At 49.4% G+C, this 20,165-nt stretch overlaps 1 protein-coding gene across 2 annotated transcripts in view; it reads left to right on the top strand.

The window, feature by feature from the left end:
* The window catches only part of KLC2 (kinesin light chain 2), a 310,347-nt gene that overhangs the window by 68,511 nt on the left and 221,671 nt on the right, over positions 1-20,165 (top strand). For both annotated transcript variants that reach the window (XM_069207926.1, XM_069207927.1), the window contains exon 3: positions 11,983-12,213. In XM_069207926.1, coding sequence (XP_069064027.1) covers positions 11,983-12,213 — 231 coding nt within the window. The remainder of the gene's footprint in view (positions 1-11,982; positions 12,214-20,165) is intronic.

Below are 20,165 nucleotides of genomic sequence, written 5' to 3'. Positions count from 1 at the left end.
CACAGCGGGATTCACACAAGACTGCTAGCTGGGGAGTTTGGAGAAGGATATCTACTAGGTATTGTCCCTGTGTACACTGGCGCATTGATGGCGTACCGTTGTCAGAAGGCTCAGTTACTCATCACACCCACTGTCCCTTCCAGGAGACAGTGCTTACGCAGTGGGCACCTACATGATGACGCCCTACCTCAATCCTACAACACCAGCTGAACGGAGATACAATGCAGCACTCAGGGCAACCCACAACGTGGTGGAGCGCACATTTGGACTGCTGAAGAGTCACTTCCGGTGCCTCCACAAAAGTGGAGGGGCACTACAGTACAGTCCAGAGACTACATGTAGAATAGTGGCTACTTGTGCAATCCTGCACAATATAGCTACCACCAGGGGCATACCTGTAGAAATATGTGAATCTGAATCTGATGAGGATGACGATCCCATACTACCTCTACAGCCAGCAGACAGGACCAGTGCAGCAGAGGGAAGGCAAAGGCGTGCCGACATCACACACAACCATTTCAGACGTGAGTATTAACTACACAAATCCTCTGACAACTGTACCTGTAGTGAAATAAATTTATTACCTTAAGTCAGGTAATGTACGTGTGAGTAATAACAAAAAACAGGTAATGGGAGAAACGCAAACCAATGAATGCACTATTACTTCATAGTGTCAACAGCAGTCCAATGGCAGCTAGAGTCATTTTTTGCACCCACGCACACCACTCGGGTGCCCAGTTACGTCACTGGCACCTCTATTGTCACCCTCAGTGGCACTGCTGTGCCTGGCACTGCGCTGTCTGGTGTTGGCAGCTGGTACGGCAACACTGCTGAGGCTGGGACTGTCCTCAGTGTCCCCCCAGTGCTAGCTCGCTCGGAGTGGCTGATCTTGGTCCCATAATGTGTTCGATCACATTGGTGATCTGCACAAGTCCATTTACAACGTCTCTGCTGCTGTGTCCACTGCACGACGGGCAATCAGTGCTGTAGAATTTGCCATCCTGTTAGAGGAACGACAGAAGTTGCCAAACATGGTACGGAATGTGCGCTCCTATCTGCACTGGCTCACCCTCTCATGGCGCATCGCCTGGCAGGGTTAACAACAGCACTTGTAAGGTCACTGGTGTCCTGTGATGCCTGCACCTGCCCCTCACGCAGCTGTACAATGTTATTATTGAGGGAGTCAAGTTGGCGATGCAGGCCCATCATGTTGCGGTTATTTTTGCGCAGGTTTTTATCTAATTCAAGGATCCGCTTATTTTGTTGATGCTGCTGCTGCAACATAGCAGCTTCCAAGCCACCAAATAAGGAGGGACCCTCACCTGCCTCATGCTGCTGTGCCCAGGAATCTATTGCAATCCTGCGTGGTGCTGTGGTTGGATGACACCTGCCCTCCTGAATCTGGCTGCGCCTGTCTGTTGCTGATGGGGTACTTGACCCTTCCTGCTGCTCATCGGAGTCGTTTCTGAGCTCTGGCAGTGGCAGTGCCCTGGGCCTGCGTCGTACAGTCGCTATGTTGAGGGACTCACCGGTGTTAGAATCTGAGGCCAGATGGGTGTCTGTCTCGCCTACACGTGATGATGCTGTGGCTGCTGGGCCTGGCCCACCTGCAACAACAATATGGAGCATTTCAGTTATGTATGTTACATTTTCGGTCAGACAATGGCAATAAAGGTACAGGTACTTCTCTACACAGTGTTGTGTGTGTTGTGTTCCTCTGGGTGTCACTCTACTTAAATACATTGTTGTGCTACTTGTAGTTCTGGGTTGTGGACTGCCACTCCCATAATGCATTGTTGTGCTGCTTCTAAGATGTGGACTGGACTACTTCTCACAATGTTTTACATTACTTGCTAATTCCTGCTTTTGTGCATACATATGTAGGGTTACAAATCAATATTGCACTTACCTTGGCTGGTACTTGGTGTGCCGGAGGTGTCGATCTCTGTGACCCCAGTCACAGCTTCAGGGAGGAGTGTGGACTCCACTAGGTCCTCCAAAGGTGTTGATGGTGCCTCTGTGGGTGGACCTCCTCCTGTGCCCCTGGCCTCCGCAAGTCTCCTTGCCACCCTCTCCTTTGCACGGGACCGCAGTTCATACCACCTTTTTTTGACCTCTTCAATGGAGCGCTGTGCCACTCCAGTTGCGCAGATTTTGGACTGTATGTCCAACCATAGTCTCCTCTTCTCACTCTCAGGCACTTGGAGTGAGCTTTTTCGAAACAGGCGGTCATGGCTCCTGACCACCTCCTCAGTTAGCACCTCAAGCTCCTGCTCGCTGAATGTCAGCTTGCGCTTCCTTTCACCCTTCTCCTGTGCTTGGCCTGGGGTATCCATCCTTGCTCAGGTGTTCTTGCTCCTGCTGTGTGCTGCGCTGTGTGGCCGGGCTTCTCTCTCCCAGGATGCTGGTTTGGGTGTGGCACCTGAAACTGCCTGGGATGACTCATTTCCTGCTGGTGTTGTCATCATGCTCCTCCAGGTGTGCTTTCTCGAACTTTCTCGCAATTTGCGTTTTTTTACCGCAAACAAATCGCAATTTGCGAAAATGCAAATTGCGATTCGGTAAATGGGCCTCGCAAATCACAATAGCGATTTTTAAGAAATCGCTATTTCCGAATCACAATTTTGTTACATGGCCAATTGCGACTCGGAAATAGCGATTTCTTAAAATTTGCTATTTGCGATTTGCAAGCTCCAGTTTTCATACATATGGCCCTAAATGAGGAACACACACTCAAAGACTTACTCCAGGCCAATAGGTTTTTAAATAGAAAAATATATTTTTATTAATGTATTTTAAGAACCACAGGTTCAAGATTTGAAGTAAACACATAAAATGGAAGGTACTTCATATAGGTAAGTTTGGTACTTTGAATAAAAGCAATATCATATACAGTCTTTGTGAAAATGGCGATAAGCTATTTTCAAAGTGGACACAGTGCAAAAATCAACAGTTCCTGGGGGAGGTAAGTAAAGGTTAGATTAGGAGGTAAGTAAAACACTTACAAGTCTCAGTTCTGGGGCATGGGCAGCCCACCATTGGGGGTTCAAGGCAACCCCAAAGTTACCAGACCAGCAGCTCAGGGCCGGTCAGGTGCAGAGGTCAAGGAGGTGCCCAAAACACATAGGCACCTATGGAGAACAGGGGTGCTCCGGTTCCAGTCTGCCAGCAGGTAAGTACCTGCGTCCTCTGGGGGCAGACCAGGGGTTTTTGTAGAGCACTGGGGGGGGGGGGGGGAACACAAGTAGGCACACAAAACACACCCTCAAGCAGCACAGGGGCGGCTGGGTGCAGTGTGCAAAGCAGGTGTCGGGTTTCAGATAGGAAACAGTGGAGGGACCCTGGGGTCACTCTAGCAGTGCAGGCAGGCACAGGGGGGGGCACCACCTGTGGGTCACTCCTGCACTGAGGTTTGGTTCCTTCAGGTCCTGGGGGCTGCGGGTGCAGTGCTGGTTCCAGGCATCAGGTCCCTTGTTACAGGCAGTCGCAGTCAGGGGAAGCCTCTGGATTCTCTCTGCAGGCGTCGCTGTGGGGGCTCAGGGGGGTCGTCTCAGGCAACTCACGGGGTCGCAGTCGCCAGGGAGTCCTCCCGGTGGTGTTTTTTCTCTGGATCTCGAGCCAGGGACGTCGGGTGCAGAGTGTGAAGTTTCATGCTTCTGGCGGGAAACGTGAAGTCTTTGAAAGTTGCTTCTTTTGTTGCAAAGAAGTTGCTGGTGTTGAGCAGGGCTGCTGCTCACGGGAGTTTCTTGGTGCTTTAGTCCAGGGCAGTCCTCTGAGGCTTGAGAGGTCGCTGGTCCCTGTCGGATGAGTCGCTGGTTGCAGGTTTTCGAATCAGGAGAAAGGCCGGTAGGGCTGGGGCCAAAGCAGTTGTTGTCTTCCGACTTCTCTGCAGGCTTGTAGGTCAGCAGTCCTTCTTGTTTTTTCAGGTTGCAGGAATCTGATTTCCTGGGTTCTGGGGTGCCCCTAAATACTAGATTTAGGGGTGTGTTTAGTTCTGGGAGGGCAATAGCAAATGGCTACTGTCCTGGAGGGTGGCTACACCCTCTTTGTGTCTCCTCCCTGTGGGGAGGGGGGCACATCCCTAATCCTATTGGGGGCATCCTCCAAAACTAAGATGGAGGATTTCTAAAGGCAGGGGTCACCTCAGCTCAGGACACCTTAGGGGCTGTCTTGACTGGTGGGTGACTCCTCCTTGTTTTTCTCATTATCTCCTCCAGCCTTGCCGCCAAAAGTGGGGGCAGTGGCCAGAGGGGCGGGCATCTCCACTAGCTGGTATGCCCTGGGGCGCTGTAACGAAATGGGTGAGCCTTTGAGGCTCACCGCAAGTTGTTACAGTTCCTGCAGGGGGAGGTGTGAAGCACCTCCACCCAGTACAGGCTTTGTTCCTGGCCACAGAGTGACAAAGTGTGAGAAAGTAGCCTCTTTCTAGCCTTGTTACCCCCACTTTTGGCCTGTTTGTGAGTGTATGTCAGGGTGTTTTCACTGTCTCACTGGGATCCTGCTAGCCAGGGCCCAGTGCTCATAGTGAAAACCCTATGTTTTCAGTATGTTTGTTATGTGTCACTGGGACCCTGCTAGTCAGGACCCCAGTGCTCATAAGTTTGTGACCTATAGGTATGTGTTCCCTGTGTGATGCCTAACTGTCTCACTGAGGCTCTGCTAACCAGAACCTCAGTGGTTATGCTCTCTCTTTACAAATTGTCACTAACAGGCTAGTGCCCAATTTCACCAATTTACATTGGCATACTGGAACACCCTTATAATTCCCTAGTATATGGCACTGAGGTACCCAGGGTATTGGGGTTCCAAAAGATCCCTATGGGATGCAGCATTTCTTTTGCCACCCATAGGGAGCTCTGACAATTCTTACACAGGCCTGCCACTGCAGCCTGAGTGAAATAACGTCCACGTTATTTCACAGCCATTTTACACTGCACTTAAGTAACTTATAAGTCACCTATATGTCTAACCTTTACCTGGTAAAGGCTGGGTGCTAAGTTACTTAGTGTGTGGGCACCCTGGCACTAGCCAAGGTGCCCCCACATTGTTCAGGGCCAATTCCCCGGACTTTGTGATTGCGGGGACACCATTACACACGTGCACTACATATAGGTCACTACCTATATGTAGCTTCACAATGGTAACTCCGAATATGGCCATGTAACATGTCTATGATCATGGAATTGCCCCCTCTATGCCATCCTGGCATAGTTGGCACAATCCCATGATCCCACAGGTCTGTAGCTCAGACCTGGGTACTGCCAAACTGCCTTTCCCGGGGTTTCACTGCAGCTGCTGCTGCTGCCAACCCCTCAGACAGGTTTCTGCCCTCCTGGGGTCCAGCCAGGCTTGGCCCAGGAAGGCAGAGCAAAGGACTTCCTCAGAGAGAGGGTGTTACACCCTCTCCCTTTGGAAAATGGTGTTAGGGCTGGGGAGGAGTAGCCTCCCCCAGCCTCTGGAAATGCTTTCATGGGCACAGATGGTGCCCATTTCTGCATAAGCCAGTCTACACCGGTTCAGGGACCCCTCAGCCCTGCTCTGGCGCTAAACTGGACAAAGGAAAGGGGAGTGACCACTCCCCTGACCTGCACCTCCCCTGGGAGGTGCCCAGAGCTCCTCCAGTGTGCTCCAGACCTCTGCCATCTTGGAAACAGAGGTGCTGCTGGCACACTGGACTGCTCTGAGTGGCCAGGGCCAGCAGGTGACGTCAGAGACTCCTTCTGATAGGCTCCTTCAGGTGTTGCTAGCCTATCTTCCCTCCTAAGTAGCCAAACCCTCTTTTCTGGCTATTTAGGGTCTCTGCTTTGGGGATTTCCTTAGATAACGAATGCAAGAGCTCATCCGAGTTCCTCTGCATCTCTCTCTTCACCTTCTGCCAAGGAATCGACATCTGACCGTGCTGGAAGCCTGCAAAACTGCAACAAAGTAGCAAAGACGACTACTGCAACTCTGTAACGCTGATCCTGCCGCCTTCTCGACTGCTTTCCTGGTGGTGCATGCTGTGGGGGTAGTCTGCCTCCTCTCTGCACTAGAAGCTCCGAAGAAATCTCCCGTGGGTCGACGGAATCGTCCCCCTGCAACCGCAGGCACCACAGAACTGCATCACCGGTACCCTGGGTCTCCTCTCAGCACGACGAGCGAGGTCCCTTGAATCCAGCAACTCTGTCCAAGTGACTCCCACAGTCCAGTGACTTTTCAGTCCAAGTTTGGTGGAGGTAAGTCCTTGCCTCCCCACGCCAGATTGCATTGCTGGGAACCGCAACTTTTGCAGCTACTCCGGCCTCTGTGCACTTCCGGCGGAAATCCTTTGTGCACAGCCAAGCCTGGGTCCCCGGCACTCTAACCTGCATTGCACGACTTTCTAAGTTGTCCTCCAGCGACGTGGGACGCCTTTGTGCGACTTCGGGTGAGCACCGTTTCACTCCTCTTCGTAGTGCCTGTTCCAGCACTTCTGCGGGTGCTGCCTGCTTCTGAGAGGGCTCCTTGTCTTGCTCGACGCCCCCTCTGTCCCCATACGCAATTGGCGACATCCTGGTCCCTCCTGGGCCACAGCAGCATCCAAAAACCCTAACCGCACGATTTGCAGCTAGCAAGGCTTGTTGGCGGTCTTTCTTCAGGAAAACACTTCCACACGACTCTCCACGGCGTGGGGGATCCAACCTCCAAAGGGGAAGTCTCTAGCCCTTGTCGTTCCTGCAGAATCCTCAGCTTCTACTGTCCATTAGCAGCTTCTTTGCACCCACAGCTGGCATTTCCTGGGCATCTGCCCATCTCCGACTTGCTTGTGACTTTTGGACTTGGTCCCCTTGTTCCACAGGTACCCTCGACTGGAAATCCATCGTTGTTGCATTGCTGGTTTGTGTCTTTCCTGCAGAATTCCCCTATCACGACTTCTATGTCCTTTGGGGAACTTTAGTGCACTTTGCACTCACTTTTCAGTGTCTTGGGGTGGGCTATTTTTCTAACCCTAACTGTTTTCTTACAGTCCCAGCGACCCTCCACAAGGTCACATAGGTTTGGGGTCCATTCGTGGTTCGCATTCCACTTCTAGAGTATATGGTTTGTGTTGCCCCTTTCCCTATGTGTCCCCATTGCATCCTATTGTAACTATACATTGTTTGCACTATTTTCTAATACTATTACTGCATATTTTGGTATTGTGTACATATATCTTGTGTATATTTGCTATCCTCATACTGAGGGTACTCACTGAGATACTTTTGGCATATTGTCATAAAAATAAAGTACCTTTATTTTTAGTATATCTGTGTATTGTGTTTTCTTATGATATTGTGCATATGACACTAGTGGTACTGTAGGAGCTTCACTCGTCTCCTAGTTCAGCCTAAGCTGCTCTGCTAAGCTACCATTATCTATCAGCCTAAGCTGCTAGACACCCTATACACTAATAAGGGATAACTGGGCCTGGTGCAAGGTGTAAGTACCCCTTGGTACTCACTACAAGCCAGTCCAGCCTCCTACACAAAGGCACTCTCCCCATGTGGCCAGCAACTTGTCTGGTTTGCGGCAGGCTGGCAGGAACTGGTCAGCCTACACTAGAAGTTGGATTGGTATTCAGGGGGCATCTCTAAGATGCCCTCTGGGTGCATGTTACAATAAATTGCACCCTGGCATCAGTGTGCATTTATTGTGCTGAGAAGTTTGATACCAAACTTCCCATATTTCAGTGTAGCCATTATGGAACTGTGAAGTTCGTATTTGAAAAACTCCCAGACCATATACTCTTATGGCTACCCTGCACTTACAATGTCTAAGGTTTTGCTTAGACACTGTAGGGGCATAGTGCTCATGCACATATGCCCTCACCTGTGGTATAGTGCACCCTGCCTTAGGGCTGTAAGGCCTGCTAGAGGGGTGTCTTACCTATGCCACAGGCAGTGTGTGGTTGGCATGGCACTCTGAGGGGAGTGCCATGTCGACTTAGTCTTTTTTTCACCACCAGCACACACAAGCTGTGAGGCAGTGTAGTGTGCATGTGCTGATTGAGGGGTCCCCAGCGTGGCATAAGACATGCTGCAGCCCTCAGAGACCTTCCCTGGCATCAGGGCCCATTGTACCAGAGGTACCAGTTACAAGAGACTTATCTGAGTCCCAGGGCTGGGCCAATTGTGGAAGCAAAGGTACAGTTTAGGGAAAGAAAACTGGTGCTGTGGCCTGGTTAGCAGGATCCCAGCACACTTTCAATCAAAACTTAGCATCAGCAAATGCAAAAAGTTAGGGGGTAACCTTGCCAATGAGGCATTTCCTTGCAACTATCAACTCTTTGTTGGTTATGTGGATGCGCAGAATGGAAGGCCGGTGCAGAAGGGGACCATCTCATGATGAAAAGTCGATTGCATTAAAATGTGCTACGCTTTGGCAAAAAAGCAACCCCCTGAGAGTTTGTGTGCTCATTCCACGAGAGGAACTGCTGATACCACAGCGTTAGCATGCGGAATTCCAGTCCTGGATATCTGCCAGGCAGTGACGTGAGGATCCCGGCACACGTTTACTAAACATTACTGCCTGGATAGTCAGATCTGCGGCGACAGCTACTTAGGCCATTCGGTCTTGTAGGACTTTTTGGTGTGATCTTAGTTCACAGCCCACCACCAGGGATAGTATTGCACGGGTATCTTTTCTAATGTAAGGTATCTGCAACTAGAAGTCTCTTTCAGATGAACAAGTTACTTACCTTCGGTAACAATATATCGGGTAGAGACATAGGGGGTGATTCTAAGCTTGGCGGGCGGCGGGAGCCGCCCGGCAAGCGGGAACCGCCAGAAGACCGTACCGCGGTCAAAAGACCACGGCTGTCATTCTGGGTTTGCCACTGGGCTGGCGGGCGACCGCCAAAAGGCCGCCCGCCAGCCCAGCGGGAAACACCCTTCCACGAGGAAGCCGGCTCCGAATGGAGCCGCGGAGTGGAAGGGGTGCGACGGGTGCAGTAGCACCCGTCGCGAATTTCAGTGTCTGCTAAGCAGACACTGAAATTCTAAGTGGGGCCCTCTTACAGGGGCCCCACGACACCCCATACCGCCATCCTGTTCCTGGCGGCCGAAACCGCCAGGAACAGGATGGCGGTATGGGGGTCGGAATCCCCATGGCGGCGCAGCAAGCTGCGCCGCCATGGAGGATTCCCCTGGGCAGCGGAAAGCCGGCGGGAGACCGCCGACTTTCCGTTTCTGGCCGCGGCTGTACCGCCGCGGTCAGAATGCCCAAAGGAGCACCGCCAGCCTGTTGGCGGTGCTCCCGCGGACCACAGCCCTGGCGGGTTTTTACCGCCAGGGTCAGAATGACCGCCATAATCTAGTTGTAGATTCCTTACCGACCCGCCCATCCCCCCCCCCCATGCGAACTGATTTCTCTGAGACAAAAAGTTCCCGTTACGGGCCCTAGTTTTGGTGCACCATCCTCAGTGTTCTTCACGGCTCCACGTTACTGGCGTGGAAAGTCGTGAAAAGAAAATTATGTTGGTGCACTGGGGTGGCATCTATATACAACCGCGACATCATCACGGTGCTGATGCCCATGGAGTCGACCAACGTCACCTGATGGCGCACTGGGGTACTGCTCGAAGAGAAATCTCCGGATCTAGTCTGATGGCTGGGGAAAGTTCTAAGGTAAGGAATCTGCAACTAGAATATGTCTCTACCAGAAATATTGTTACTGAAGGTAAGTAACTTGTTCATGAGAGAGTTGGTGATCAGTGCAGGTAAGTGGTCTGATATATATTGGGCGAAATAGGTCAACCCGACCACTGACAGTGTCATGCCCAGCTGTGTGAAAAAGTAGTCCAGTCTGCTGTATGTGCCAGCCACTGGGGTATAACAGGAGTATACTGGAGATGGTGCACTTGCCTTATGACTACCAACCCCATGCTTGCCTTTGCCCGTTTAAGCACTGTTGTCATACTGGGTTTAGTGCCCTGCCAAGGCGGGGACTGGTCAAGTGCACCATCCAGTACGCAGTTAAAATCTCCCTCCATCACTTCCTCTGCTGCCAAACAACTCTGTGCTCTCACTAGTACTGTGCCATCAACAACATTTGGTGCATAAACCTTAATAAGGCAGAGCTCATGTGTGTCAAGTGTGCCTACTAGGATAACAAAGCTCCCTTCGGGAACAACCAGGACATGAATAATCTTGAAGGGGACCCCTGGACCAATCCATATCAAAGTTCCCCTCCAGGGGTAGTAGGATGTGGTTTATAACTGGCCCTTCAACTGTTTCTTCAGGCACTTGATGTAGTCCCCCTACAAATGTGGTTTCTGGAGAAAGGCAATAGCAATCCCATATCTCTTAAAGTATGCGTGTATCCTACCTCTTTTCTCAGGTCTGTTTAGGCCATGTACATTCCAGGTTATGAATTTGTATTTAATCCCTGTGGGTACCATGGGAATCTTGAATAAGTGCTCAGATCCATCTTCTGGGTACCACTAGCCTTCTCATCATACTACATCACCAGAAGGTGGTTGAAGTTCCCCAAGAGAACATAAGAACAAATCGGAACATTTCTTGCAATGTGTCTCCCTCAATCCCTCCCACAGGCAGAATATATGACGCCCCTTCTAACACAACATACAACCAAAGGGGCACCGAAACCCACCCCAGACTCCCTCCCCCAGAACCACATAATGCTATAAAACTCTAGATGTAAACACTGCCCGAGTGACTACAACCACAACGAACCACAATACCAAAGTCTGGCTGTTGGCTTCTCCCAGTCATGAACTGGGAACAAATTTATTATACTCACTGATACCTGTGGGCCCCAACGTAATGAAGTGGGTGTACTATGTCTCCACCCAGGAATCCCCTGCCATAAGCTTTACCTGATCCTCCATACAAACCCAATGTTCTCATCCGGTCCTTAGCTGTCTATCCAGCATTTGTGCTGTCCCTTAAGGTGCTGTGTTATATGGATCTGTGAAAGAGTTCTGTCTGGTCTGCTGGGTCAGGCGATGAAGTTTGCAGGGCTCCATCAGGGTAAACCATTATGCGACACCCCCTCCTCCATCCACAGTACCTTTCAGCATAACAGTAGGTTCCACTACCATACCCCTTTTCCTCGATGCCTATCCTGAGACTCTTGCTACAGTGTAACAAAACCTTCACACTTTCCAGCTCAATTATGTTGCTGAGACTCAGACAATTCTGAAGGTAGAGAAACATACAGACATAGATAAGTGTGCCCGGTAGCAGTTGAAAACTCTAGGACCGCCAAACGGTCCTAACAAACTCAATACTTTGATTACAGAAATCCTAACGTGGGTAAGTTACCATTTCACAACCACATGTTATGTAGGCTAGGAAACTTGGAGCTCCACCCAGAGTTCAAGATCAGAAATCTTGGTTGTTACGGCACAGGTGTCCAAATATCCCACTAGATTCTCCAGACCCCTTTATACTGCCTACTTTCATAATTGACTACAGTAGATCCAAAACACAGCTGCTAGAAGGCTAATGCACATAAAAAAGGGCATACTGGTGGTTAAGAATCAGGATATTACTAGACACTAGCATCTCTTTGCGGTCTATGCATGTGGCAGACAGTCCAAATTATTTTAACGATAATTTGTGACTAAGGCAAACACTGATTTACCCCTGGATAAATTCTCTTATATTTGCATACTAACAGAGGGAAACCTCAGTGCTGAGAAATATAATTTGTCTTCTTTTTCCTTTAGCTATGCTGTAATTGATGATTTGTATACCTCATTTGTCTTTAGTCTTTCTGTTGTTTGTGCTGTTGAGGGTTTAATTTGGCACTGTTGATTTAAAGAAAATAAGCATGTGTTGTTGAATAGAAATATCTCTCCAATGCCTGTGAATTATTAAAGGTACGAAAAATGAAATGGATACTTTTCTGTGCAGAGTATCCCCATTCAGGATCCACGGCCCATTTGAGGATCCACAACAATATTCTTGAATTTGATGCACAAAACTAATCGCGTTCTTGTTTCTCTTTCTGGGACTGCAGGTTATTGTAGCTCTTTCCAGCCACCTAAGTGCAGTGGAGTCAGAGAAGCAGAAGCTGCGGGCCCAGGTTCGTCGACTTGTGCAAGAAAACCAGTGGCTTCGCGACGAGCTTGCCAACACCCAACAAAAGCTGCAGCGCAGTGAGCAGGCTGTTGCCCAACTGGAGGAGGAGAAGCACCATCTGCAGTTTATGAACCAGATCAAAAAATTTGATGAAGACATCTCTCCATCGGTGAGGCAGATTTGAGAGTGTCACTGGTTTCAGTTTATGGGTTCACTAGGTGAATGGGCACACCCCCCTCTTAAAATGATTCCCTTTCCTTTGTCAAAGCAATATTGGTCAACTCTCTTAAAGTTGGCTGTGTCCCGTTGACTTTTTCCATTCGAGTAATTTCTCAACCCGGTCCCTCATTAACTATCCTCTTGTCATCAAGTCGCCCTTCCCAAATATCTCCTTTCTGTTTGGTAACCTATCAGAGATCAACTCCCTGAAGTAACCAGAGTTTGTCCTCATCAGCACCCTAATGTCTCTTCTGATAGAGGAAACATCACTTCATTTTTTGGGTCTAGTGTCATGCTAATTCTTCTCTCGCTCTCTTTATTTTCTTTCACAAAGAGCCTGTGAGCAAACATATTTCATGGTCTGTGGTATATTGAGGTGTTTTCCTCACATGATAATGGAATACATTGATTAAATCTATTTTATAGATGAATCTATGCAGAATTTAAGAAACAGTTGGCATAAATGACTATGTTTTGCATGACAAGATTCATGCAGATCTGCCCTGGAGAAAATTTAAAGGGGAATCTCGTAGGCAAACCCCCCAGGATATTGCAATTTTTGTGATTTCCAAACTATTTCGAAATCATGAATTTTGTAAAAATCCCACCCTTTTCACACAAGTGCCCCCACAATTGAAAAAGAAGGCGGATCCTCCTTTTTGTGACTCTGTACTGCTGCTGATCCAATTAAAGCAGGGTGAGCAACAGCCCAGCCGGCAGCATCGGTGTTAATTTCCTCTCTTCTCTGCCTATTACCTGCTTGCAAATACACAGAGCCCGCTTCCTGTGCTAGCAACATGCTGCCTGTTTCCCTTCATAACTCCCTGTCTCCATTGACACACACCATCCCCATTGCCCTTTGTCACGTGCGACCCATCCTGCATGCATCTGCTGCCCCACCATACTCCATCTGCCCCTTGTCTCCTCTGCACCTCCCACTTCCTCCTATGTCCTATCCGTCTGTGACCATAATTCGAGTGGCTCCGGCCTCCCTCTATTGCCAGTTCACTCATCTGGCCCTTCGCCCATCTATCCTCTCCCTCTGTAATGGAGTCTCCTGTGTCCACCTACCACATGCTTTCCTCTGTACCTTTTTAAGGGGTGTTTGTGGATGCCAGAGGGCAGTGTTTGCACATTTAAATCTCCACTCCCTGGCAGCAGACATCCTCCTTTCCCAAGATGTGGTGGTGCTGTGAATTGTTGCTAAGTGACCCTTATTTTAGATGGCCACCTCAACTTTTTCATAATTATTTTAAGAATCAGCCCGTCATAATCTTGAACTCTAACAATGGGGCACTGGTATCCAGTCCCCAGTTTGTGTTCTGACCCCTAAAACCTGTTGAAATGGGCTTAAACCCTGAGTGGCAATTTTATCTTTTCTGCAAGGCTACGGTGTATGGTGCACAAGTACACCCATGACATTGAAAGTTAAATGCCACTCTCCGGCTGCACACAAGGTAGGGTGCATAACATTTAAGAGCAGAACATGTGGTACAATAGAAATGAAATATACCCACAGTGACTAGACCAAAAACAACATTGTCACAGATCAGGGTGTGGCTGGCATGCAGGAAAAGTCAAAGCGTTGAATGTACACTTTAATGTATAATTTTTGACTTGTTTTGGGTACAAACGCCATTCAAATAGATATTTTTATATTTGATAAAAATCCAATTTAATGGTAAAGTTGGATTTATATTGAATATCTGGGAAATGTCACCTTCAGAAAGTTGCCTTTACCCTACCTGAAGCTGCCGGGGGCTAAGATACATTGGTTCTCCAGCAATTGCCCAGCCTAATAGTCAGTTTACCAGTAGCTACGCAAAAAGTAGACTTGAATGAGCAGATGACTCCTCTGAGCTAATGAGAACCTGCTTGTTGGGGGCTGGAGGCATCCTTTTGACATCACAATGCCAGATCCTGCCTGACAGGTCTGTATGTGCCACATGTAACACTTTGGCACACTTGAAAGGAGGAGGAGAACAGAATGGTAAGACAATCCTTATGTATCCCCTGTGTAGGTGCTATACGAGATAGGAGCCTTTGTCCTACCAGATGCATGTCTCCTGGTTGTTGAGGGGATATGGCTTGCTTCAAACTGGATGTTATTGTTAGATGTGGGAGGACAGGTGGGATTATCATAGTGGACTCCCCTACACACTCGCAAAACTTGGAGCCCATGTTTAGTGTAGCCGAAGAACTTTGCAGTCTTGTAAATGCTCATAATATTTTGGGCCTGTATGCGGTTATGCAAACAGGAACTACTGAAAAAAATGGTGGGGTTGCCCTTGGGAACTTTTACCCCATTCGTTAAGGAGTGCAGAGGTGTCACCCCCCACCCCCACTTACTAGCTGCTGCCAGACATAAATCCCCAAGAACCCTCTTGAGAACACTTTTTAGCCTGCGAAAGAACAGAAGCGGACTGGATCTACTGTTTGTAAACAGTGAGGAGTTCTGAAAGATTGGGTCTAATCCCCCTTATACCTAGGATGAAAAGTTGGACTTCATGAGTCAGTTAGCCACCCTCCTGTGTAATCCTTGTACTTACAATTCCCAGCTGACCAGTGGCAACTCTAACTTTAACTGGTCTTGCTGGTGGCCTCTGCCAGGCAACCTTTGTGTCTATAGGAGAAACCCTCCACCACCATACCCCTCCAACCCCAACCAAGGTCCTTTTGGGCTTAGAGGTTGTAGGAAGTTGGCTCTGTATGTACTATTTCAAAGTAAGAAATAGCATGCACAGAGTCCGAGGGTTCCCCTTAGAGGTAAGATAGTGGCAAAAAAGAGATAATTCTAATGCTCTATTTTGTGGTAGTGTGGTCGAGCAGTAGGCTTATCAGAGGGTAGTGTTAAGCATTTGTTGTACACATAGAGGCAATAAATGAGGAACACACACTCAAAGACAATTCCAGGCCAATAGGTTTTTGTATAGAAAAATATATTTTCTTAGTTTATTTTGAGACCCACAGGTTCAAGATTTACAAGTAATACTTTAAATGAAAGGTATTTCACTTAGGTAACTTAGGAACTTTGAATCAGCAAAATAACATGTACAGTTTTCAAAAAAATGGCAATAAGCTATTTTAAAACTAGACCGTGCAATTTTCAACAGTTCCTGGTGGAGGTAAGTAGTTGTTAGTTTTGCAGGTAAGTAAACCACCTACAGGGTTCAAAGTTGGGTCCAAGGTAGCCCACCGTTGGGGGTTCAGAGCAACCCCAAAGTTACCACACCAGCAGCTCAGGGCCAGTCAGGTGCAGAAGTCAAAGTGGTGCCCAAAACGCCTAGGCTTCAATGGAGAAGGGGGTGCCCCGGTTCCAGTCTGCCAGCAGGTAGGTACCCACGTCTTCGGAGGGCAGACCAGGGGGGTTTTGTAGGGCACCGGGAGGGACACATGTCAGCACAAAAAGTACACCCTCAGCGGCACGGTGGCGGCCGGGTGCAGACTGCAAACAGGCGTTGGGTTTGCAATGGAGTTCAATGGGAGACCCAGGGGTCTCTTCAGCGAAACAGGCAGGCAAGGGGGGGCTCCTCGGGGTAGCCACCACCTGGGCAAGGGAGAGGGCCACCTGGGGGTCACTTCTGCACTGGAGGTTGGATCTTTCGGGTCCTGGGGGCTGCGGGTGCAGTGCCTTTACCAGGTGTCGGGTTCTTAGAAGCAGGCAGTCGCGGCCAGGGGCAGCCTCTGGATTCCCTCTGCAGGCGTCGCTGGGGGGGTTCAGGGGGGTCAACTCTGGCTACTCACAGGGTCGCAGTCACCGGGGAGTCCTCCCTGTAGTGTTGTTTCTCCGCAGGTCGAGCTGGGGGCGTCGGGTGCAGAGTGCAAAGTCTCATGCTTCCGGCGGGAAACGTGGAGTCCTTTTAAAGTTGTTTCTTTGTTGCAAAGTTGTTTCTTCTTTGGAGCAGAGCCGCTGTCCTTGGGAGTTCTTGGTCCTTTTAGATGCAGGGTAGTCCTCTGAGGCTTCAGAGGTCGCTGGACCCTGGGGAACGCGTCGCTGTTGCAGTTTTTCTTGAAGTGGGGAGACAGGCCGGTAGGGCAGGGGCCAAAGCAGTTGGTGTCTCCGTCTTCTCTGCAGGGCTTTCAGGTCAGCAGTCCTTCTTCGTCTTCAGGTTGCAGGAATCTATCTTGCTAGGTTCTGGGAGCCTCTAAATACTCAATTTAGGGGTGTGTTTAGGTCTGGGGGGTTACTAGCCAATGGCTACTAGCCCTGAGGGTGGCTACACCCTCTTTGTGCATCCTCCCTGAGGGGAGGGGGGCACATCCATAATCCTATTGGGGGAATCCTCCATCTGCAAGATGGAGGATTTCTAAAAGTCAGAGTCACCTCAGCTCAGGACACCTTAGGGGCTGTCCTGACTGGCCAGTGACTCCTCCTTGTTTTTCTCATTATCTCCTCCGGCCTTGCCACCAAAAGTGGGGCCGTGGCCGGAGGGGGTGGGCATCTCCACTAGCTGGAGTGCCCTGGGGCACTGTAACAAAGGGGATGAGCCTTTGAGGCTCACCGCCAGGTGTTACAGTTCCTGCAGGGGGAGGTGAGAAGCACCTCTACCCAGTACAGGCTTTGTTACTAGCCACAGGGTGACAAAGGCACTCTCCCCATGTGGCCAGCAACAGGTCTGGTGTGTGGCAGGCTGGCAAAACTAGGCAGCCCACACTGGAAGTCGGGTATGTTTTCAGGTGGCATCTCTAAGATGCCCTCTGGGGTGTATTTCACAATAAAATGTACACTGGCATCAGTGTGCATTTATTGTGCTGAGAAGTTTGATACCAAACTTCCCAGCTTTCAGTGTAGCCATTATGGTGCTGTGGAGTTTGTGTATGACAGACTCCCAGACCATATACTCTTATGGCTACCCTGCACTTACAATGTCTAAGGTTTTGCTTAGACACTGTAGGGGCATAGTGCTCATGCACCTATGCCCTCAACTATGGTATAGTGCACCCTGCCTTAGGGCTGTAAGGCCTGCTAGAGGGGTGACTTATCCATGCCATAGGCAGTGTGAGGTTGTCATGGCACCCTGAGGGGAGTGCCATGTCGACTTAGTCATTTTCTCCCCACCAGCACACACAAGCTGGCAAGAAGTGTGTCTGTGCTGAGTGAGGGGTCCCCAGGGTGGCATAACACATGCTGCAGCCCTTAGAGACCTTCCCTGGCATCAGGGCCCTTGGTAACCTTTCCCAAGAGAGTCTTCATTTTCTAAGTGGAAGAACCTGGAAAGGCCATCTGCATTGGCATGGGCAGTCCCAGGTCTGTGTTCCACTATAAAGTCCATTCCCTGTAGGGAGATGGACCACCTCAACAGTTTTGGATTTTCACCTTTCATTTGCATTAGCCATCTGAGAGGTCTGTTTGAACTACAAAGTGAGTACCAAATAGGTATGGCCTCAGCTTCTTCAGGGACCAAACCACAGCAAAGGCCTCCCTCTCAATGGCACTCCAACGCTGCTCCCTGGGGAGTAACCGCCTGCTAATGAAAGCAACAGGCTGGTCAAGGCCATCATCATTTTTTTGGGACAAAACTGCCCCTATCCCATGTTCAGAGGCATCAGTCTGCACAATGAACTGCTTGGAGTAATCTGGAGCTTTGTGAACTGGTGCTGTGCACATAGCTTGTTTCAGGGTGTCAAAGGCCTGTTGGCATTCTACAGTCCAGTTTACCTTCTTGGGCATTTTCTTGGAGGTAGGTTCTGTGAGGGGTGTCACTATTGATCCATATCCCTTCACAAACCTCCTGTAGTACCCAGTGAAGCCAAGGAATGCCCTGACTTGAGTCTGGGTTTTTGGAGCTGCCCAGTCCAGATTAGTCTGGATCTTGGGCTGGAGTGGCTGAACTTGGCCTCCACCTACAAGGTGTCCCAAGTAAACCACAGTTCCCTGCCCTATCTGGCATTTGGATGCCTTGATAGAGAGGCCTGCTGCTTGCAGGGCCTTCAAAACCTTCTTCAGGTGGACAAGGTGATCCTGCCAGCTGGAGCTAAAGACAGCAATATCGTCAAGATAAGCTGCACTAAAGGACTCCAAGCTAGCAAGGACTTGATTCACCAACCTTTGGAAGGTGGCAGGCGCATTCTTTAAACCAAAGGGCATAACAGTAAACTGATAGTGCCCATCAGGTGTGGAGAATGCTCTCTTTTCTTTTGCTCCTGGTGCCATTTTAATTTGCCAGTACCCTGCTGTCAAGTCAAAGGTACTTAAGTATCTGGCAGCAGCTAGTTTGTCAATCAATTCATCTGCCCTTGGAACTGAATGGGCGTCTGTCTTGGTGACAGAATTAAGTCCTCTGTAGTCCACACAAAACCTCATCTCTCTCTTTCCATCTTTGGTGTGAGGTTTGGGGACTAAGACCACTGGACTAGCACAGGGCTGTCAGAGTGCTCAATTACTCCCAATTCCACCATCTTGTGGACTTCCACTTTGATGCTTTCCTTAACTTGGTTAGACTGTCTGAAAATGTTGTTTTTGACAGGCATGCTGTCTCCTGTGTCCACATCATGGGTACACAGGTGTGTCTGACCAGGGGTTAGGGAAAAGAGCTCAGCAAACTGTTGTAAGACCTTCCTACAGTCAGATTGCTGTTGGCCAGAGAGGGTGTCTGAATAGATCACTCCATCAACTGAGCCATATTTAGGGTCTTTGGAGAGGAGATCAGGGAGAGGTTCCCTCTCAGCTTCCTGGTCCTCATCTGTTACCATCAACATATTCATATCTGCCCTGTCATGAAAGAGTTTGAGGCGGTTCACATGGATCACCCTTTTGGGGGTCCTGTTAGTGCCTAGGTCTACCAGGTAGGTGACCTGACTCTTTCTTTCTAGCACTGGGTAAGGGCCACTCCATCTGTCCTGAAGTGCCCTGGGAGCCGCAGGCTCCAGAACCCAGACTTTCTGCCCTGGCTGAAACTCAACCAAAGCAGCCTTTTGGTCATACCACATCTTCTGGAGTTATTGGCTGGCCTCAAGGTTTTTGCTTGCCTTTTCCATGTACTCTGCCATCCTGGAACGTTGGCCTAGTACATAGTCCACTATATCTTGTTTAGGCTCATGAAGAGGTCTCTCCCAGCCTTCTTTTACAAGAGCTAGTGGTCCCTTGACAGGATGGCCAAACAGAAGTTCAAAGGGGGAAAACCCTACTCCCTTCTGAGGCACCTCTCTGTAGGCGAAAAGCAGACATGGCAAGAGGACATCCCATCTCCTTTTGAGCTTTTCAGGGAGCCCCATGATCATGCCTTTCAATGTCTTGTTAAATCTTTCTACAAGACCATTGGTTTGTGGATGGTATGGTATGGTATGGTGTGGTGAATTTGTAAGTCACCCAACACTCATTCCACATATGCTTCAGGTATGCTGACATGAAGTTGATACCCCTGTCAGACACCACCTCCTTAGGAAATCCCACTCTGGTAAAGATACCAATGAGTGCTTTAGCTACTGCAGGGGCAGTAGTGGACCTAAGGGGAATTGCTTCAGGGTGGGTACCTAGTGGCATGATCCACTACCACTAGGATATACTGGTTCCCTGAGGCTGTGGGAGGTTCAAGTGGACCAACTATGTCCACACCCACTCTTTCAAAGGGGACCCCCACCACTGGAAGTGGAATGAGGGGGGCCTTTGGGTGTCCACCTGTCTTACCACTGGCTTGACAGGTGGCACAGGAGACCAAAACTCCTTTACTTTCTGGGACATGTTGGGCCAATAGAAATGGTTAACTAACCTTTCCCAAGTCTTGGTTTGTCCCAAATGCCCAGCAAGTAGAATATCGTGAGCTAAGGTTAGAATGAACTCCCTAAACTCCTAGTGACACTACCACTCTCCTAGTGGCACCAGGTTTGGGATTTCTTGCCTCAGTGTAGAGGAGTCCATCTTCCCAATAGACTCTGTGTTCCAATGATTTTTCCTTTGGTCTC

The sequence above is a fragment of the Pleurodeles waltl genome, chromosome 9, assembly GCF_031143425.1.
Source record: "Pleurodeles waltl isolate 20211129_DDA chromosome 9, aPleWal1.hap1.20221129, whole genome shotgun sequence".
Lineage (NCBI taxonomy): Eukaryota > Metazoa > Chordata > Amphibia > Caudata > Salamandridae > Pleurodeles > Pleurodeles waltl.
This window is presented reverse-complemented; position numbering and strand designations above follow the sequence as displayed.